Source organism: Nesoenas mayeri (assembly GCF_963082525.1).
Source record: "Nesoenas mayeri genome assembly, chromosome: Z".
Lineage (NCBI taxonomy): Eukaryota > Metazoa > Chordata > Aves > Columbiformes > Columbidae > Nesoenas > Nesoenas mayeri.
In genome coordinates this window covers 70,090,952-70,113,647 of record NC_137542.1, presented here as the reverse complement: position 1 = coordinate 70,113,647, position 22,696 = coordinate 70,090,952, and the positions used below count along the sequence as shown (strand labels likewise).

The 22,696-nt window shown below is 42.1% G+C and overlaps 1 protein-coding gene across 20 annotated transcripts in view; it reads left to right on the top strand.

Moving 5' to 3' along the window:
* The window catches only part of CELF4 (CUGBP Elav-like family member 4), a gene marked incomplete at both ends in the record, with an annotated part of 683,534 nt that extends 661,225 nt beyond the window's left edge, over positions 1-22,309 (top strand). For 9 of the 20 annotated variants that reach the window (XM_080362002.1, XM_080362003.1, XM_080362019.1 and 6 more), the window contains 2 exons: positions 723-806; positions 22,182-22,309. In XM_080362002.1, the coding sequence (XP_080218128.1) occupies positions 723-806; positions 22,182-22,309 (212 nt within the window). Of the gene's footprint in view, positions 1-722; positions 867-22,181 lie in introns of all 20 variants that reach the window. The other 11 variants (XM_080362012.1, XM_080362009.1, XM_080362010.1 and 8 more) reach the window with 2 other exon arrangements.
* Positions 22,310-22,696: the final 387 nt, after the last annotated feature.

Sequence of the window (22,696 nt, the reverse complement as noted above, 5' to 3'; positions counted from 1 at the left end):
GGTATTTTTCCAGACACCCTATGAAGTCTGTAAGAGTATATGTTATAGCACCGAGGGAAAAAAAAAAAAAAAAAAAAGAAAAAGACTATTCCTCTGGTCTAGTAATTTGGATTTAAATCCACCTGTAATCTCTCTTGCAGAATCCTCTGCAATGAGGCATGTGGCCAAACTGTCCAAATCATGGGGAGTCTTCAGGCTGAGTTGAGCTGAGGCGTTGAATGCAAATTTTTACAAAACAAAATAGAGCCTGTGGGTTTGTGCATACTTGTTGTCACAGTCTTCACTGAGATACCAGAAGAGTAATGAAACTTCCGCATGCAGACACTGAGAAGAGCCAAGGATTAGCATAGGTCACCCAAAACCCTACAGATTAAATGAGATTATGAGGAGCAAAGAAAAACTATGAACCGCATTCTTTAATTCTTTTTGTTCTTCTTCTTTCATTCTGTCTTTCCATGGCCACATGTGCTGGTGCATGCCTGTGTCTCTAGATTTTTTTCCTGGTGTCTGTCCTGGGAAGGTTAATGAAGTTAGCATAGCCTCTAGGTGACTTTCCGAGTTCCTGGTCTTCTGCTTTGTCTGTTCCCCTGAGAGTCTACAGACTGTTTCCTAGAGGTGACCCCTCACCATTCAGAGAGAGGGGATGCCAAAGTAAATCTCAACAATGTGCTTTTTCGTATCCTATTTCTCTCTATTCATGGGTCTTCTTTTTCTCTTGATAGGACCAGAGGGCTGTAACCTGTTTATCTACCATCTGCCCCAGGAGTTTGGGGATGCTGAGCTGATGCAGATGTTCCTGCCTTTCGGTAATGTCATCTCCTCGAAAGTGTTTGTGGATCGGGCGACAAACCAAAGTAAATGCTTTGGTGGGTAAAGATAACAAAACAATTAGATTCATCCAGGAGAGGGCTTTCTCTGAATACTTTACCTTTCAAACTGCTTTCTTTCTGCTTAAGCTTTATGATTTCTCTCAACTTACTCCTGTCAATACTTTCCCCCTTCCCTCTTTCTCTCCTAATTGTCTCATGCTCAGAGTTGTGTGCACTGCTTAGAGGTGAAGGTTTGGCATCTCACCAGCAGCAGGGTGCTGTGGCTGCTGGTGGTGGGGTGGAAAATACCCCCCTTTGGAAAGGGAGGTGGGGAGGGCACAGAAAACACTAGAGCACTTGGAGCTAAATGGAAGGGGCCAGGGGGAAGGTGAAATGCTGACGGGATCAGCAGTGGGAGCATGTGGCAGAAGGGGAATTTCTGTACCCAAAGAAAAGGAAAACCAGGTCATGGGGTCGAAGGAAAAACAGAGTTGTGGGGGCAGCTTCCCAGCAGCTGTAATGCATTAAATTGTAAGGGGACAAGGGCTGAACATCAGCTGAAAGCCTGGTCTCCTGTGGGGGTGGCTGCTCAGTGGACTGCAGGCAGCTGTGCTCTGAGCCCTCTGGACATGAGCCAGCCCCAGAGCAGATGCAGATAGACCGAGCCAACCCTATGCCTCAGCTGCCAGGCCATGCTAAGAGGGTGATTTTTAAAGCTGCACCACACTCACCCAGCTCTGGCCTCGCTGGGAGCTCAGCCCCAACATCTAGAGCATGGAAAGAGCACAGACCATGAGCCACCAGCCAGGGACACCACGAGCTGCATTCATAAATGGAGGACTCAGCCAGCCTACAGCCATGTGGTGTGTGCACAGTGTCTCAGTACGATCCTGCTGCTTGCAAAGGTGTTAACGTGAAGGGTCGCTTCTATCAGTGAGGCAGCATGGGCAGCCTGCCACACTTGATCCCACCGCAGCTGGTGAAAAGGGGATCTCCCCCATACATGTGCCCACCACTGGGATGTGCAAGTTCTGGTTCTCCACCATCCCTTGCTGTTTGTAGACCTTTCCTGAGAAATGCAACGGGACAAACTATTGCTTTTCTTTTCCTGTTACTTGCAGATGTTGTGGACTGTCTCTCAGGCAAATTTCCAGAGCTAAGACTTGCTGGAGTTTGATTTGATTTAAAGCCACTCTCAGTCTCCACACTATGCTTCCCTTCCGTGCTGCCTTCCTCTTCCCCCTCCTGGACAGCCCACCTCCCAAAACTGTTACCTCATCCCTTGCTAGCTATGGTGCATGTCAGACAGTACTTCCAAGAGTTTCATGGCCTTTCTCTGTACACAGAGATCCACAGAGGGTCTGAATGGGATATTTTCTGCTTTGATTGAAGGAAACCTGTCCCCTGATGTAAGAGAACACGGCATTCCCCTTTGCAAGTACCCATTGGGTTTCTGCACTCTCAAGCCCTAGAGGAATGAAGGACAAAAGAGTTTGGTGTGAACAGGCAGTTGGGAAATTTAAATGAGAAATTATGAATTAGCCCCATTGTCTCCAGAGCCCACCTGCTTTTTAGAGCTTTAACCATATAAAAGCTCATAAGAAGATGAGCAGAACAGCATAGCTCTAGGTGACATTGATAACTAGTGCTTCAAGGATATCCACATGTTAGAAATGGACCTTCGGCAATGAAATTGCCATTCCTAGCATAAATATACAGCGGACTACTGAACCTGGTTGTCCACATATTGACAAGTGGGAAGCCAAAGGTAAATAGAGAATTAAGGTGAGAGCCAAGTCCAGTAAGGGAAAGTATCTTGTGGGCAGGTACTCACATTTTTTCCCCATAGCTCAAAGGTTTTCTGGCTACAAGGCTTCATGAGGATAGCAGCACACACCTAGCTTGTGGGGCAGATTGTGGACTGGCTTTATTGCTGCTTCTAAGGCACTGTGAAATTGTCATTGATAGCTGAGCAGGAACTGAGGGATCTTAGTGGAAACTTTTCTTAACATTGAGTCTTACTGGGAGAAACAAAACTTCAGCTTGTTTGATGAAGTAACCTCCAAAACTCGTGGTGAGATATTCCAGCCTGAAAGCAGGAAGGTGTCCTTCGGATGTATCAAACACACAAGCAAGAAAACGCAGGAACTAGACATTGCTAATGGATCTTAGCCCCCATATAGTAGCTTGTGAGACACAAATATCCAAGTCCAGTCAGTTTTGGGTCCTGGGGGTTAAGTCCCAGTTTTCTCTGGCTTGCTTTTCCATGGAGCTGAGTTCCTGCTGTGACTTTTAGTCTCAGGCAAACATGTTGACTATGCTGCCATGTGCATCAGCTCCAGAAGGACAGAAATAGCAAAAGTACAGGTAGCTAATTATCACAAGTATGTCACGCTGCTCTTCAAAGCCTCACACCCTGCTGACCTTCAACTTTAAATCAGGCCTTTCTTTTGTTTTGCTAAGTCCACTGAAGCTGACGCTGATTATAATTTTTTGTTCAGAAAGTCAATTAAAAAAAACCCCCATTTTTCCTAAAGGAAAATAAAGGATTTTGTCAACTTTGAAAGTAAGAAAACTCTTTCCTTTTCTGCTTAAACATTTCCCAAAACTTGACATGTAAAAACATAGCATTTACATTCTGTTTTGCTTTTTTTTAACCCAGCTAGAGCTCTCCAACTGGTAGCCTGGGGGGACAATTCTGTCTGGCCCCAGAAAGATATTTCACTATTATATGACCTTTTAAAATGTATCTGCTATGCAGATCCCAAGTAAATTGCTGTAACAGAGTCTAGCCCCAGGTTGTCGAGAAATTGTCAAAAGTCCTGCTTTAGACAAACTTTAAAAATTCTATGGAGAAAAATGTCACCATGATTTTTTTTCCATGGGAACAGAAAATACTTCATTTGCTGCTCTTGTCTGACTGTCGAACTACCTGTATGTTGCCCCAAAGTGAATGAGTCAGTAGAACAGCATCTCAAAATAGGATTTTTATTCCTTCCCATTTGAATCTTAATACTGCCCTGCATTTCCAGCACAAAGGTATCTCCTTTGGCAAGTACTGCATGGATAGTGTAGGAGCAGCCACTGGAGTGTTAATAAGAAGGCAAGATCAGCCACAAGCCTTTCTTCTGGTCTCGGGAGTCCATGACCCTGCCACTATCACCTGCACATTCTGAAGAAACCACTCTGTGGTCAGGAAGCCTTTGAATTTCCCAGTTCAGAGTCTGCTGCCTCCTGGCTGACAAGGAGCAGCAAGGAATGGAAGCTACAACAAAGACCAATCTCAAAATATGTCTATTGTTTTCCATAGCAGGACTGCTTGCTGTAGTGTGTAAGACTGCCTGAGAAACAACCCTGACTTCTCACTCAATAAAAAAAAGGTCATTTAAATTGGGATGTTTCTTTACCTTCAACTTTTCTTCTGTTGCACACATCCAGGCTAGACCCAAATCCTCCATTTTCTCTCACAATTTTTCAAACCTCTGGCTTTTATTTTCCCCCTATCCCTTTGCAGTTGTAACATGGCCAATTGCAGACCATACTTCTCCCTCCCATTCACCAACACCCTGTTTATCTCCATGGCCTGAGCCTTCATCGCACCAACCAGATCAGTGTCTCCTTGGGTTTCCCCTCAGGCGCTGCCCTGTCCACCCTCTCGCATTCAGACTTACTGATTTCAACTTCAGAGCTCTTCACCGTCCTGTCTTTCTCTCTCCTGTCTCACTAGTCCTTCCCTTAATGCCCAGCTGATTCCTGTAGCATCCTCCCACACACTCCTCTGACAACCAGCACCTTTCTCCTACTGGGCCATGCTGTTCATTCCCAGTGAAATGGCAAGGCCACAGCAGGAATCATTGCCTCACTTGGGGAAAAATTACATTTAGTCAGGTACTCCCTGAATGCAGTGACTTACATTCTCATGGCAGGCTGGTCTAGGAGGCACAGAGGCACGGTGTGCCAAAGCCTGAACATCAGCTTCTGCAGGATGCTGTTGCTTGTGTTTGTGCCTTCACTGGGTTTCTCACCTTCACACTGCATATGTGTAAGTTCTTCTGTGTGTAGATATCCTAAATGTCAGAGAACATGCAATACGTTTATGTGCTGGTCTCAATGGTACTGGTGATAATTCCCATCTCAGTTACACAAATAATTTAAATGTGACCCATTTGTGTATAAGACAAAAAGAAAACTCCAGTAAAATGGCACTGCTAAGGCCACTAAGGCAAGTAGACAATGTGAGAAGAGCCATTTTTCACACTGCCCACACAGGGCTACCTCTGCTTCTGTTGTAGGGTGACACTACTATATAGTCTTAATTTCAGAAGCACTCACTGTTGTCACAGAAGACACATTTTAAGAAGGCATTTGGAGATGTTAAACCAGTCAAATGCAGAGACAGACGTGTTCTAGGAAAATGTTTTAACAGAGAAGAGAGAAAAAAGGCTAGGTTTGGGCAATATTAATTAGGAAGACATGACAGAAATTAGAAAAACGAGGACATGGATGGAGCAGCAGAGGCCAAATGATTACCCCAAGGTGTCAAATAAGATGTAGATAAATTAAAGCTGGAGGAATTGCTTTACGGGTGCACTTGAAAATTCATTCCTTCAGTCACCTCTTTCTGAGAGCAGTGGGCACGTGAATCTGCCAGCTCTTTGCACACCACTGAGCAGACGACAGTGTCAGGCCAGTTCTGCTCTATGCGTCCCTCTAGTCCCCCACATGTGTCTGCTTGGCATGTGCTTGCTCCCCATACCTGCTGGTGTGGCAGCTTTGTTTTCTCCCCATGGGACAGCAGCTCCAGGATGCTGCGAAGAACCTCTCCTGTGCCCACAGAGACACCACTCAGCTTGGCATGGTCTGACACCACAGGTGTGAGCAACCACAACTGCTCGATATTTTCCTCCCTTTCTGTGCGTTCCAGATGGACTTTCACACTAGCAGAAGGGATGTTCCAACCCTTTTAGAAACATCCCACATTAAACGTAGCAAGGAGCAATCTAGCTTTGACTACAAACTGTGAGGGCTTCTTCAGACCATACATTTATATGGTCTGAAGGAAATATCTTGTTTGACTCCTGGTACAATATGGACATTGAGTTTCATTCCAGATTCCTGCAGGGAGTCCACTTGAAAGTTGCTAGTGGGCATCCCCGTTTGGAAAAAACACACAGTCTTTCCTGAAGCTGAGAAAAAGAGAGAAAGTAACATCACTTGATGAGGGCCATAGTAGTTAATTACATTTGTCTTCCCTACTAAACAACTTCTGGCTGTTAGCTTATGAAAAGAAACAGGGGAGCCAAAGGAGAGAGATTAAAGGTGAGACAAGCAATGAACATTGGACACAGGAGGGGGTGAAGCTCAGGAGAAGGGCTGAGGGTTGGGTAGAGCTTTTATCATGTTATTATAAACACATTGTGGCCATTCAAGACTGCAGTGTGGTGGCAGGAAGGTGGGGCGGGAGATGCAAGGCAGCAGGCAGGTAGTGATGGTCTACAGAGTTTCAACTTGATAGCTGAAATAGAAAGAAGCATCAAGGAACTACGGCACTGGCAAAGCTATGCGGGGCCCTGGGACCAGGGGCATTGCAGATCAGGTCTGAAGTGCATTGGCAACACTCCATAAGGCATAGGAGTGGAACAATGGAGCCTGAGGTACATCAGAAAAATATTGTTCAGCACCTACTTAAAATGTGCCTCCAGCACACCCTGCCAAATCTGGCAGTTTCTTATTTAATTAAAAAAAATAACAAAAAAAAATCAACACTCCTTAAGTTCATCCAGGGAAATGAGCAGGTCCAGAAGTGAGGTGGCGCAATGGTATGAAATACCAGTCATGTGTTCCCGCACCATATGGGTGATCATGGATCATCCTAGCTGTGTGCTTTGGGTTCCCCTTCTTGTAACAGGACACTGAGTCCTTTGTACAGGGCTTCAGGATCCATTGATGAGAAGAGTGATATATCAGCTCAAAGGTTTTGGAGGGGTTCTTTTCTGATACTTCTTTTCTTAAAGAGGAAGATTCTCACCAGATAGAGGAACTGTTAGAAAGCACTTGAGAGATAGTTGCAACTCTGCTTGATGCTGTTACTAGTACTATGATTAAATCTGATTTTTTTTCTTTTCACTTTTAACCAGATTCCAAATGTTGTGAGAGAAGTTTCTACCCAAGCCTTTCTCCCTGTAGTCCATGGAATTAGGCTATGTCCTTTACTTCGTGTGATCTAGTGTCAATACAGTCTGTTTCAGATCCCTGAACAGTATCAGATTGTCATTCCCATATAGCTACAGGCTACAGACCAAAGCTCAGAGGGTAATGGAAGAAGTCACTAATTTGAGTGCCTGAGTTGAGACAACATGGGAATGACTTTCCAGGCACGTTAACCGTGCCTGACCTGTGAGATGTTCCAGTTCAGATCAACCCTGGTTCGTTGTGGTCCTCCCCACTCTGAAGGACTTGTCACAGACAGACAGACAAGGAGAGATTCATGAGGGGTCCAGTTTAGTTGGAAAGTAAGCCAAGGGGAGGAAAACACTGTAGAGGGGTGTTTAGGGCTCCTAGAGAAGAGAGGAAGAAGACACAAAAGTTTATTATTTTCTCGCTATTCTCTGTTATACTCCAAAGCTGCCAGGCTCTGAGACTTCAGGTCCACAGAGTACGGATGGAACTCTTTTCCAGCTGATAAGGAAAGAGTTGTGTGACTGAGAAAGAGAAGAAGCTGTTTATGAAACTCACAGCACAGCACCTCCAGCCATTGCAGTTGGTTGGGGGAGGCTTTAGGGGGAGGAGGAGGAGCGGGAGAAGTATTAGGGCTGTGAGCCACTATTCATTTACAAACTATAATTAATTTGATGTTTAGATTAATTTCTGATGCACTCTCAAAGGTGCACTGAAAGCATTTTTCCTTTATTATAATGTTGATTGCTTATTGGGGAGATAAATCTAACTGTCAGTTATGCACTGACTTACCAAAACTTTCAGACCAAGCAAGCATGTATGCATAAGGAACAGCTGTTTGCAGCTCTCCAGTTAAAGGAACAGTTCTGTCTTTTCCCAATACTTTACATTAAAGAAAATCTATACATTGTACACAGAGATTTCTGCTTTCTTTTGTAGCTTAACAATTTATTAGACAAGAATATGTTAGCAGAATCTATCTTCTATTTATCTGTCTGTTCATGTGTCTATCACTATTCTATCTGTCTCTCCACACAAGTGACAGACGTAGTCCATCCAGAGTATGTTTAAAGGTTATGGACATACTTGTACGTATGTACTCACATGTACACTTACACAATCATTTTAAGTGTTTCTACTCAAAGTGTAATTAGATGGAGGAACTCATTATTGCAGGGTATTTGTGCCTGCTCATTTAATGACCTTCAAGAGGGGGACAGGCATTTATGTGACTAAGAAATGACTGAAGTTAAGAGTTAATGCCATAAGAAAGAAGAGAGAAAAAAAGAGAGTTTTTAAGGAGATTAAAAACTTAGTGGTCTGGGCTTCAAATCAATCCATCAGCACTGGGACCCAAGGAAAGAACCTGACTGGGCTCTGGTGTGGTATCTACTGCCACCTCCTCTAAAAAACTTTTAACATTAGACAGAGTAGATGAACTCAGAACGTATATGGCTGGTCCTACATGTGCGCCAAGGACATTCTAGTTTCAAACGTGAACACCCCCGTGTGTAGAAATGCCAGAGTAGGGTCTCCAGTGCTACTTTCATTCAGCGCATGAGTTTCTATTCAGAAGCCAGAAGTAATGACCACTCCCAACAAGCAGGCCCATTTTTGAACTCAAGGTGACATATCTGCAGAGCACAAACCACATCCCTCTCTTGTGGGATTGCAGATCCATCACAGCATTTTGGCTACCGATTACATCTAGTTTTGTTTTCCCAAGATCTCTCTCATGCAAGGTAAATTTGAGACGTAAAATGGATGAGTCTCTATCAATTCATTCATCCAACCACCCATCCGATCCCCTGCAATTTCTTTATATTTGTCTCCTCTGTCTCATTCACTGCACAGGACCGCTCTTCTAGCATTTTGAAGTCTGTCAGCTAGCTAGTTACTGAGCAGCTGTTCAAGAGATCCTCACATCTCTGTGCTTGGCCTCAGGCCTTCCTTCCTGCACAATATTCAAACCCTGCTATGAATATGAATTTATTATTACTTCCTCATCTGTTTTCCTAAGGCCTTTCCCAGCAGAGCATTTGAGAGTCTCACAGAGCTAAGTAATGGCATTTTCACAGTGCTCGTGGTGTCCTCATTTCACCAAGGGGATGATGAGGCATAGAAAGATATTCAAAACTGTTTATTAATCTTGAATGCCTAATCTGAGATGCCACGAGCCTGATCAGTCTGTTTGCTTGTTTTCCCGAAACTCAGTGTTTCCCATTCAGCTCAATGCAGGGCGTGCTATCTTTATGTTCACTTCAGATGCAGGTACAGGCAGCAGCCTTTCTACCAGGGAAATCTCAGGTCACACACTGAGCACCAAGGGAAGAGGAACACATCTAAATCTTCATCTTCACTGGCAAAGTTAAGAGCTCTTGCACATCAGGTCAAACACTGTGTCATAACTATCCATATCCTTTTAACGTTTGTGTGCCATTGGCTCTGTTTGGGCCATGAATATTAACTCATGGCTGGACACTGCTCGGACATGGCTCGGACATGGCTCAGCAGTAACAAGGACCAGGCACTGTCCCTAGACAGCAGTACAGACAAGGCCGCCCTATATTGAAGGGTAAGTTTAGTCATGTAGATACAAGCCATGATGTGCCAGTTGCATGCAGAGCCTGCCCTGTTTTATTTACTCTTATAGTAAAAAAGTAACCTTGGAGATATTATTAAGGATTTTTTTTAGATATGATTTACCCAGAATAGCTAGGATGTCATGGCAGAAACAGGGATTGATTCCTGTTTCTCCAAGGCAGCATTTGGTTGTTCAACTACAAAACCATCCTTTCCCTGCCTTATTTACTGCCTAAATTCCAACACTTGCAATAATGTGTCTGATACATTGCCATTTTCCTCACCCTGTTGTGTTATTCATTCTCTACAGTAATTAAAACAAGGATGCCATGAAAAAGAAAAATACAGAAATGTGTAGTTAGAAGCAATGCCTTGATGCATGTACAAAACAATACAGAATTAAAATTTTATAGGTAACATCATTTCTCGCATTTCTAACTCAAGTGCTTAATTTTGCAACCTTATCATTGTTTTACTGTATTGTTGCATGTGATATCTTCCCTTTTCAAATAAGCAAACCAAAACAAACAAAACAAAGATCCTCAGATGAGATGAATATCTTCAAATGTTCCCATCACGGTAACAACTTTCATATCTATGTAAAAACGGGTATACTTTTCTTGACCTTTTCTGGTTTCATCTTACTCAAATCTCCAAACAAATTCAACCTCACCTCCACTGTCCCCAGTCCTTGGTCTGTAATATATCACATGTGTATAGGTATGTGCATTATGTATGCATTTATACATGTATATGTCTGCAGCAGCAAATATATCTGCAAATTATTAAAAAAAAAAAAAATGAAAACCACTGAACAAGTGGTTTGAATTTGGGCAACCTGCTCCAATGCTTTCTGGCCTTCAAGGTGAAAAAAAAGCTTTTCCTTATATCCAGTCTAGATCTCTCTTATTTCAATTTATGCCCCTTGTCTCTTTCTGTGCCACCATGCGCCACTGTCATCTTGCTCTCACAGGGCAAGTCCTCCAACCCTTGTCCATCCTGATGGCCATATGTTGAACCCACTCCACTTTGTCACTGTCTTTCCTATAATTATGAGAGTGGGTGCCCAAACATAGACATCCAGGTGTGGACTAATCAGTGCTGAGTAGAGAAGGGTAATGGCTTCCCTAATTGACTGGCTGTGCTCATGTTAGTAGAGCTCAGGACGCTGTTGGGCTTCCTTGCAGGTTATGGCACATCTCTAATGAGAGCTTCAGTGCTGTAACCCATGGAAAACACAGAGACAATGGGACTGTGCCCCTTCCACTAGCTGAGCTTCAGTCCGCTTGATATTTAGCTATAAATATTTTATCGTTATAAAAGGGAGGAGATACATCTGACATCTAACAGCAGCTGCTGTCTTTGGCTGCTTCACAGACAATGGCTTCTCTCCCATTTTGGCAACATGACCTACAAATCTGATTGTGTTCTGACCATTTAAAGGTGAAATTATATGTTTGTTCTAAAGATGCGTCTCTAACGACCTTTCAACATCCTTCTCTAGAAGGGTTTCCAGTAAATGTTAAGTATGTAGCCTGGTCATTGTGCATTTCCTGACACGGCTGAACAAGCTCCAGAAGTATTATTGTGGTTTTGAGCTTTTAAAAATACTTGTGAGGGAAGAATTTTTGCTACATGATTTTAGGAGTCAATGCAAGAGTCATTTCTTTAGGGGTGACTCACATTTTAGCCCACTCTTACAAACTAAGATCCCCCTCCAAACTATCAAAACTCTCCTGCCTTTCTCAGGTCTCCAGTTTTTCTAATCAAATGCATTTTCATAAATGTGTTTTCCAGCAATATTTTTACTCCCCTTATTTCAGTAATTAAAACACAAGCATATTTTGCCATCTCTCACTCAAGGGTGGATCAAGAGTTCAGACAGGTCACTGTGCAGGGGCCCTGGAAGGCAGAATTAGATCAGGCTTTAGGCAATACGATTCAGTTCCCACAGACTGACTATTACTGTTCCAAGGGACTGAAGAAGGCTCTTCACAGAGATCTTCAGGATTCGGGATATTCTTTTGAAGGCCATTAATGGTGAATGCTCTGCTGGTAGACCCACAGCAATTTATCAGCATCTACACTATAATAGGAAAGTGGTTTTTTCTCATTGATGTTGATGGCAAAAGAAGTCAGCTGATCATCTCCCTGTATGTTGTGGGAGCTGAAACACAGAGGTCCTACATTTGCACTGAAAAGACCACAGACGTAACAGCTGCCTGGACCTGGAACCATGTGTCGTCTTTCAGCATAAAATGCACTTACACAACTCTTTCCTTTCTCCTCTTGGTACCCAGCATAGTTTTGTGCCAGTTCATACACTCACGATCAAGATATTAAGAGATTTTGTCTTTTTTTTTTTTTTTTTTCTCTTCCAAGTGGCTCACTGTGTATGAGAAGGTTTTTTCAGTTTATTTGACTTTTAGTTTTGTTAGCTGTTTTTCACACAGTGGCCTCCATAGAAAGTAAAGTATCGGTTTGGAAAGCGTGGGCATAAAACTATGGATCACTTTTTCTGGCTTCGAAGGGAAACTTCCAGACTGTCCCACAAGAGAAGCTTCAGGTCTTCCTCTATCTACCGGGTTGCCTCAACCTATCTATAATGAGGTACCAGGTGTGCAGTGATGCTAAGGGGAGAGACTGTTAGTTGTCCATCTAAGTAATGATCAGCAGGAGCAAGGTGGGGAGGTTCTGTAAATTGCCACACCAAGAATGGATCTGTTCTGAGACTCCCTGGATTATGAGAGGACTGAACTGTCACTAGCACAATTCACAGTGCACCTTCCTGCTTAGTTTTCCTATTTTGGATTTTGATTTTTGTTGTTTGTTGGTTTGATTTGTTTGTGTGGTTTTGGTTTGGTTTGGTTTGGTCTGTTGTTTTTTTTGGGTTTGCACAGGTTTTTTTCTTAATTAGCCCAGGAAGGAATTTACTTGCCCACTACGAAACATTATCAAAAGGAAGGTCACCTTTTTTGATGTGTGTATCCTATAGACTAAGGACAACTGGTGATTTCAGTAGCTGCACTCTTCAGAAATTACTTCTTTACCAAGAAGCCACAAATTGAGTGGGATCCAAGAGACAGCCTGAGAGCAAAGAAATAAAGATAAGGAATGTATTGTGGCATGGCTTCAGCAGTTATTTTTGTCTGGTTTATATTGTAAAACTACAACAAAACTAATATAAAAATAGCCTTCATCCTCATTCAACAACACTCTTGATGCATCCTTAACTAAGCACCTACTTAGATCCTACTCATAACTTGTGTAAAACCTACACTAAGCTCATTCTTTCCTTCTGGTTTTACTCTAGCAGAATAATTTGTCTCCTTAAAAGTTCATCTGCTTTTTCCAGCCATGTACTTTCCCCATAAACCTTATATTGACACATCATGACATCAAACATTTACAAGGAAGGCTCAGAAAACAAGTCAAGAAGAGTTGCTTACATTTCTGAAAGCAGTTAGGAAATTTCTTCGGTTCTAATCATAATGAAAAAAATGACCAAATACCATTCACTTATCTATGAGTGATTCGTCACTGCCTAGTTTTTCACTTGTGAGGAAGATCATCATCACCTGGGTTGGAACATTATGCTTCTTCTAGAAAAAACATAATGCTTCTTGTTCACAGAAGATGTGTGTGCATACTGGTCCAATATTTGATCCATGGCATCTCCAAAGACTGTCTGAAGCCTAAATCCTTCACCTTTTCCATCCATTCGTTGGATGACTTCAGCTCCTACTTAGCAGAACAGGTAAAACCACAGTCCACAGCATCAAACAGTTGCTCACCCTTTAGACAGGCTTTGTTGACAGGGGAAAAAAAAGATTTTAGTGTTGGTTCCATTCTTAGGATGAGAAATCTGCTGTGGTTTTCTAGATGAGATTTTTACTTCTTCTTTTTCTCTTTTTAGAAAAAGTTGGTCCCGATATAGTGCCCTGGATCTAGATGTACATATAAGTCAAAAGCCCAGATCTGCCCATGTAGTATCTTGAATTGTTCAAATTCTAGTCTAATCCTGAATCTTAAATGTGTGCTTTTAGTGTGAGTCAAAAAAAAATAAATAAAATAAAATAAAATAAAATAAAATAAAATAAAATAAAATAAAATAAAACAAAATAATCAAACGGATTGTGAAAGAGAAGAATCATGGGAGGAACAGGAAGTAAAGTCCTTCTTGATTTGAATCACTGCATTCAGGGTCAGCATCTACATTCCTCGACCTCCTTCAGAGATGAAACTACTTCTTTGAGGCATTAATGCGGAGACCATCCGACTGACAATGCACTATAACAGGGACCACTTCTCTGTACATTACAGCTCACACTGCCACAATGTATAGAAGTAGTTTCATGCACAGGAAGATGGGAAGGTGACATAAGGAAGATGCTCATGTATATCAAGCTACCTTCTGCACTGGGTGTTCTGACCTTTAGAGAGAGTTAATCATGCCATCTACTTTCACTCTTCATTTAATCTCCCCTTCCCATCTGTTCAGTTTCTCTCAGCTGGAAGCAAGATGAAGAACGAGTACCAGTCAGCTGTCTCAGTGGTCCGCAGCCCACACTTTGGGGCCATTTATTATAAGGCATTAACATCAATTGTCACCTTTATCATGACTGTTACCGCAGTTCATGACATATCAGTAGGCAAGAGTGATTTTCTAAATATCTGAAATGTGAAATGAACAATAGAGAGACAGACAGACAGATGGACAGATAGGTAGTATCAGAAGGGACTGTTCTGATCCTTTGGACTGAACTCTGAAGTAACATTTGACAGACACCTCAGCTCATGTGACAGGTTCAATACTCCTTCTTGAGTCATAGCATCCCTTTTAGAAAATATCCTAATCAAGATTTCATGTGATAGGTGCTCCACCCCTATTGCTAAACAAGATGTTCCAAAATAGTTAATTACCTTCACTATTTAAAAAATGCAGACTCAGTGTCTTATTTCCATGTTAAATTTCTCAAACGTCTGCTTCCATACAAAAAAAAAAAATCATCAAGCTCTATTTTTTTCCTATATTAAAAAAACTCACATTCTATTAGAAATTATTTATAGACTATGGTCAGAAGACTGTTTAACTATCTCTTTGATAAACTATGGCAACTCTCATTACATTTTCAGACACAGAGTTATTCTTGCACTTCTGAATAATTCTTAAAACTTGTTTTCTGTAGAGAAATAATCAGAACTAAATGCAGAATTCCAATAAGGATCTTTCCTGAGTTATCTCAGAGATAGCATCACATTGCTAATTCTAGAGGATATTCTCCAGAGACTGGCTTCATCCTGAGATGGTACGGAGTCTTGGGACTTCGAGTATTTCAACATAATCCTTAGTCCTCATGTATTTATCTGTTATCATTACATGCATATTCTTCTTATAAACACTGTTCTCTAGTGAGGATTTCCACTTTTTGAGTGACTCATTTTTTCCTGTGGATACTTAAATTTGAATTTGGTCGGATTAAAATGGACACTCTTTAACCGAGACCAGCTTACTTGGTGAGCCAGGTCAATATGACTTACTTCTGTCATTACTTACCACTTCACCATTTTTATATGATTGGCAAATTTTAGCAGTAATTACTTCAGATGTCTTTCAGGTAATGTTAGAGAAACTGAATAGCACAGAGCTTTCAGCACGCTCCAGGAGGAGCCTACTAGAAACGCTTCAATATTATAAGTCACAATTTACAATTTTTTTAGTGGTCTATATATTCTCTAATTTTTAAAAAGTTTGATGTGGGCTGATTTCATTTTCTATAAAGAAGGGCTCTCTCAAATGTTCTAGAAAAGTTTAGATATACTCTATGAGAACTTAGATTATGAAGCAAACTTATAATTTTATGAAATCAGATTCATTTGATAGTTGCTATTTTCCATGAAACCATGATTATTGGTATAAATTGTAATCCCTTTAATTCTTTGCCATATCACCTCATAGCAAAATTTTCATAGTTTTTCATAGACTTACGAGAGATCATCTAAGTTTACCAGGTCATCTGGTTTACAGTCTTTAAAATTAATAATAGGGGTTTTTTTCTGAAACATTTTGAAAGTTTTCTAATATTCCATAAATTACTAAAATGAACATTAATGGTTCAGCAAGTTTCTGAGCCAATTCTTTGGAAACTCTGAATTTCCAATTATCTTGTCCCACAGATATCAAATACTGAATAGTAGTTGTTTAGCATAGTAGTCTGTTACTGGCTGTCCATACATTAAAAAAAATGGGTGCATGGGTGGCTGGATGGATGATTGCTTGGATGGGTGGATGGATGGATGGATGGATGGATGGATGGATGGATGGATGGGTGGAATGCGTAGACATTTCACACTTGGACATGATTAAACATCAATGGGAGGTTAAAAGTCACCCAACCCTATGAGACACCGGGAAACAGCTGACGTGCTATGCCCTTGATCGGTTAACGTACTACTTTATTGAGTATTCGAGCACCCATAAATCACCGTACAATACAATAGCTTCCAATGTACACATACATTACAGAGCTACTTACATACAGACTGTATCCTGAAATTCTTTACAGCACTAGAAATTGTGAGACAGCAGCTAGTACATTGTGTAAAGAACATAGCAAGGTAAAGACCTTGCAAGCCAATTAAAGGAAAGCCTCCATTCTCTGATAAGGCTAATAAATGTGGAGAAAGAGAAACTGAGCAGTCTGAGGAAAGAAATGGACTGAAGAAACAGGGAAGTGATGAGGTGTAGACAGTTAGGTCCCAATGAGAGAAAGGTGGGAGCTCCTCCCATCATCCTTCCTGCAGAGAAGACTCCCGTGATTTGAACAATTCATCATTGCCTTCCCAGTAGAACATGTCTCCCTGACATTACTAGATCTCACCCTTCACTGGTTAGTAGCAGAAGCAAGGAAGCCGTGTACTAAGGGGACAGTTATATTAATAACCAATTATATTAATAACTAATTCCTTAACTACTAACACAAATGTTTGGGAGTAGGAAAGGAGCGGGGCCCCTGGTCTAACCCATTGCCAGTGCTTCCTGCAGCTTCCTCCATCTTAGTAGCCTGGTTGAGCCACCTTCTTTTGTCGTAGGTAGTAACACTTTGGATGCAAAGGAAGCAGGGGGCCTGGACTTCTTCTGCACTAGTACCCAGCCCACGTGCATGGCGCTTCTTCTCTTTCACCCCATGGGAATTTGCCTTCCACAGGCTGAGAGGCAAATCCTTGCTCTTTTGTTATTCTCATTACCCTCTTGTGAGATGGACATGGGTTGAATGACAAGAGGAAAAAGTTCAGAAGAATGAAGTCCTCTCCTTAGTGACTTTCAAGGAGGAACAAGAAGTTCCAAGAAAGATCCTTCATTGCAATCAGACAAATACACTGACAATCAGAACCACAAAAATGTACCTATGGCCTAAAAAAAGCTAATAAGCATCAACGTCTATTTGTTCCTTTTGCAATCTCCTGCAAAATGCATCTCTGAGATTGCAGTTTTGTGCAGCAAGTATTTGGAATATGGATAAAATAAGTCTTCTTAGTTTTAAGACAAGTTTAATATTTGCTTCTTTGAGGTTTCTCTCTTCCTTTCCATTGCCTGTAATCAGCCTAGTTACATGTGTGGACCTGCTGTAGGACCATCTGCCCCAGTTCAGGAGTCTGGATCAAAAGCTTGCATCTGGACCTGTCATTCACTGTGGTCCTCACTTCAGATTTAAGGGATGCTCAGTGTAGTCACCAAACACTGGGCTCCATCCAGAGGAAAGCTTCTGCTGAAGAGAGGCAACATGTTGTTCCAACCTGGTAGCAGATCATCAAAAGGCTGTTTTGCACATTAACCGCTAATTCTCCTTGCAGCATGAAAAGAGAAATGGAAAACTCAGAAAGACCAATTAGGGATCCATAGGAACCTAACGACGTGCTCATTCAGGACTGCACTTACTGCACAAACTAATTCATGGCCATGCAGAGACTCTACTCACTGTGAATTAAAAGTTTGCAGTTGCGAAACCGTCTAGAATAGATTGCTAATTTCCTTCTTTATCATCTCAGCTGATTAAAACAGAAATATAGCCCTTGAGTAACATCAGTTACGTAAAGCTATTGGTGATCATGTTGGTGCCATGAGAAGGGCATGAAGATCCCTCAGCATGACCCAGTACCAAAACTTCCTATGGCAGAGACGAGGAGAAACCAAAGCACACCCAAATTGCTACCACGGTTTCTGCCCAATAATCATTTACACAGACATACAGGAAAAGAGCAGGTCAGGAGAAGTCATGGACTTCAATGTCAGTACCTTCCTGGAAGATGCTGTGCAGAATCAGGAAGATTAGATGCCCTGAAATGCAGTCCTAGCAGATTTCTTCATTCCTTGCTGCTTTGATAAATCATGTATTAGAACAGCTTTTTTACATAATCCCTGGGAAGAAAAAAAAAAAAAAAATATCCCCCCCATAAAATAGATTTATCACAAAATCCTGTCCTCCTACCAACCATCTTCAGACCAGAACATATATTTCTCTGATTATTAATTAACTGATGCACAGAAACAGCTTCAAGCTTTTTAACCTCTCCCTTTCTCTTTTGTCCTTCAAGAGTGTAGATGACAATGCAGGGGCAGTGTTCAAAACACAGATAGCTTCTTGAGCAACTGTAGTACTACCATCACGCTTTGAGCCCTATAGTCATGGGCTCAAAAATTAAAGAGATTCAGAAAGCAAGTATTTAAGCTATTTTCCCAGTACATACATTCTGTTTCTAGTCATATAGGTTTAAATCTGACATAGTGCCATTAACGCTGCTGACATCGACAAGGAGAAACAAAGACAGTCAGCTGCCAATAGTGCATGTAACAACAACAAAAAATTCACATAATCTACCACTAGGTATTTGATCTGAAAAGAGAAAGGAATACAATATTGTCAGCACAGTTTGTCTGTCTGTCTATCCATATATCCCTTATCACTGTGACATCTCAACTTTCAAGATAAACCATAGCTTTTCTTCCTTTTGAAGCCCATCCAAATACATTCAACAGCATGAAATACAACTCCACGTAAATAACAGGAAGGAGAAGAGATGAATGCATCAACAACTTCTGAGCTTATCAAGCCCCCTGAAACTAAAACAGTGAAATAAAGCCAGAGGAATCAGCTGCTCTGTCCCAAGGATGTGCTCACAACGAAAATGCACGATTAGTGGCATTTGCTCTCCTCCTTTCCTCTCTCCAAACCTCCTGCCCCACATCTAGCCATTGGAGATTTTTTTATTACAGCAGTGGATATCAGGACAATTAAGGAGGAAAAGAATAAACAATCCAAATCTGGTCCAAATCTGTAGACAACTAATACCAATAGCATCAGAGTGCAACTCTCAGCTTCATTATCTGGTCTAAATGAAATATAGTGAGCAAATGCACTTCTGATCTCTCTTATTAGTCCCATTTGTTAAAATGCTGTATTATTTGCAGCTTTGCACAGAATGAGGAAATGGCCTAAGAATTCCATCTCGAAAGCAAATTGATGATAAAAAGTAGTGTAGCTTTGTGAGCTTATCTGAAGGCAACGTTCTTTCAGAGGTGCACTGTATCAGCATCCCAGCACCAAGGCTTATCACCCAAATAAAGGTCTACCCTTGGCAAAAATAGACAAATAATACACTGCCATCACACTTGGCACCATTTTCAGTGGGGTTTGTGTGCATTAGGTGTTTCATTCAACAATTAACATCGCTCTGGGGACTGACTCGCTCAAGCACTAGCCAGTTAACAACATTTTACCTTGAGGTGTCAGTCCCAACTGTGGAACTAAGTAGGTGCCAACCTTCATTGCAGTCAGCACTGGTCCCTGCTAAACAGCCAGCAGGACTTGATTCATTTGAGCGCATCTTGGAGTGTCCTGAAAAAAAGGAGAGAGATATCATGTCCTGCACTCAACCATATCAGCTAGACCTCCACTGATTATTTTAAGATCTCAAGGGAGTTTGCTCACAAATGGGTGCATGTCTAGACACACTCTAGATGTGCACATTTAGTCAGTAGGTACATTGCAACAGGACCAGTTACAAGAGTAGAAATCAAAGTTCACAGGCAACCTAGATTCTCTAAAGACATGATACAGGCAATTATCCAGCTGCAGCCAAGTCAGCTTTGATATTTGGTAGCTGTGTATACATTAGTAAAGTAAACATACCTGGCACTTGCCCCTAGCACTGGGACCAGCTGGCACAGAATGGCCTACACCCAGGCTATTAAATTCTCTTACTTTCCAGAATATCATGGCCACATCCAAGCTAACTACTGAAAATGGCCTCTATTCTGTGCTAATACTCCGACTTTGTCCAGCAATTGTTGGAGTTAAGCACAAGCCAAATCTATGTCAAGGACCTTTCTGAAAATTCAGTGGTACAGATGATTGGTTTCCAGTTTCTCTGAACTTCCTTGGCACAGTTTTAGTTTACTGTTATAGTTGTAGCTGACGGGTCTTGGACAGTAGTACTAGCAATCCAGAGGTGATTTTAAAAAGAACAGTCTCTCACCACATCCTATATTCAAAGACGTGAAGTAGCTAGGCAGCAAATTCCAAGTTGATGCTCAAGGGAGCCTGCAGCAGTATTTAAAGACTAAGTCAACTCAGATGAAATCAGGAGGTGTTTAATTTGCTCCTTTCCTGAAATCAGATCATAGGACCTTGTTGACTGATAGATTATTCAGCTAGCCAAATGTAAACTGGGAACGTTACCAGGTGCTCACTGGCTAATAAGTGATTGCAAGAGAAATCCATTGCCATTGAACAATACCCCAGCTCATTACTCACCACAACTCTTCAGCTTTCTGTCTAGAGATTGATGACTGCTGTGAGGCCTGAGCAACACTTTTGCTCACATGTTCAGAGCTGCAGTGTTGGTACCTCCTCATCCAAGTGGTTGGCAGGAAACCTGCATGGACATTCAGCTAATTGTAGCCTTGGCTTCAAGAGGAGAGGAAGAACAAGGATGTCTCTTTATCCCATTGGCCTCTCTCTTAAAACCACACCTGCCATACTCAGTAAACCTGTTGTCTCACTTTGAGACTAAGACCATAGGTTTTCGGACCTCTCATAAACTTATGTTATTAGCCAAAGGTAGGGAGTACAGCTTTAATGCAAGAGTGACAAGGTGTGCTTGCATATATGTGCATGTGTATGCATGTCTTTTTCAAATATAAGCCACCCAGCATCATCTGTGAGACCTACTTTCAAGGAGGAACTAGACCAGAGAGGAGATACTGCTGAATGCAGTAAGCCATGCCTGGCAGCAAACGCTCAGCCTTAGCTTTTTGAGGGGCTCTCAAACTGTGTCTTCATTTCGGCCCGTCTATTGAGAGACAGTGGCTTCCTAGAGCTGATTTGTGTTGCCAGAGCTTTGCAGGAGTGGGAAAACAGATAGCTTTGTCTGGAGTGCAGGCTGGTCCAGGCAAGTCATACTTAGGGTTCATGCTCAGAAATGTTGTAGGCACACAGGGACGTTTCTGACAAAGGTAGAGGAGGTAATTCTTATACAATATGATGACCTTCTGCCTCACTAATGTCTCAGACCCACAGTCACTCCAGCTAAAGTCATATACAGCCTGGACAAATTAAGCTTTTTTTCTGGAGCTAACATTAAAAAAAAATAAAAATAAAAAAGAGAGAGAGAGAAGAATAGAAAATAAACCCACACCAAAAACCCTCCCCAAAGCTGAATGTGTTAGATGCCTTGCATCCTGCGTGGTTCTGACCTTTCTTGGCCCTTCTGCTCCCCAGAGACCAAGTCTTCCATTGAGACAAAGCATGTCATTTTAGGTGGCCTGTAGATACAATATTCAGTCACTAAGGGTGTTTCTACTTCTGGATGTGCTCCATGGCTGATTGGATGATTTGTTGGCAAGGTATGAAACTACTTACAGAAACCATGTTAGGAGAGCAGCAGTGTTCATCTTTCTCGACTGCAGAGTCGACATAAAGTCTACAGTAATTGCCAGTTAATAAAGCTCTTCATACTGCCTAAGTGGCCAACAGTAAACTATTCATGCCAGTGAATACCATAATAGAGAACTTATTAAATTCATATTTTACTTATATTCTCATAATAAGGAAGTAGCAGTAGGTATATCAGGTTCCCTTCATCCTGAACGTTGGAAGGCAAAGGAAAGGTTATGTCAGCGAGAGAAGGAGGGCCGAAAGATTTACTCCAGTCAGCGTGAAGGGAAAAAGAGCCAGACAGTGTGCCTTGAGACTATGCATCCCATTTCCTGACACCCAGCTCAAAGGTGGCCCAAATTTTGTATGTGCTGGTACTGCAGCACGAACATTTGGATCCCCGTGCTTCACATAGTCTTGTGTCCAAACTGACACTCAGACCAGACACTGCATCCTGGGACACTGATCTGTAACAACCCTTCCTACCCTTTGTCCCTCATTGGCAACCATCCTCTCCTCACTCTCCTGCTTGCCCGCCCACCCTCCTACCTGCTAATTACCCACCACCCACTGCCCTCACCCTCTTCCCCATGTTCATTCTCAGTGGTCGTTGCATGTACGTGCCTTGGCCCCCTTCAGCTCATTAAATCCCCCACCTTGCCTCATGTTTTGACAGGTTTTGTGAGTTTTGACAATCCAGCCAGTGCCCAAGCTGCTATCCAGGCTATGAATGGATTCCAGATTGGCATGAAGAGGCTGAAGGTGCAGCTGAAGAGGCCAAAGGATGCTAATCGTCCCTACTGAGGAGTTATGGGAACCACTGGATACAAAGCACTAGCACAGGTAACTGCATGGGGGAGGAGGTGTCAGCTGTGGTTGTAGCCTCTCTTTGTGTTGTAGACCCTCAAAAAGATTCAGCTCTGCAACTCTCTAGCTTCTGCCTTTTTCACTTAGGCCTCTGGCTAGAGCCACACCGCACAGATACACACCCACACATAAACCGGGAACCATTTGTGTGTGTGTCTCTTTAGAAAAAGAGGTGGAAGGATGCTTAACAAGGATAAGCCAAGTTCCCCACCCCAAGGGCATCCTGCATCTCTAGAAAGTCTTCCTGGTCACTAGAGGAGAGCCAGCAGCTGCCCTGATCCCACTTGCTCAGTCAAAGAGAGCATTTCTGGTGGCTGAAGAAAA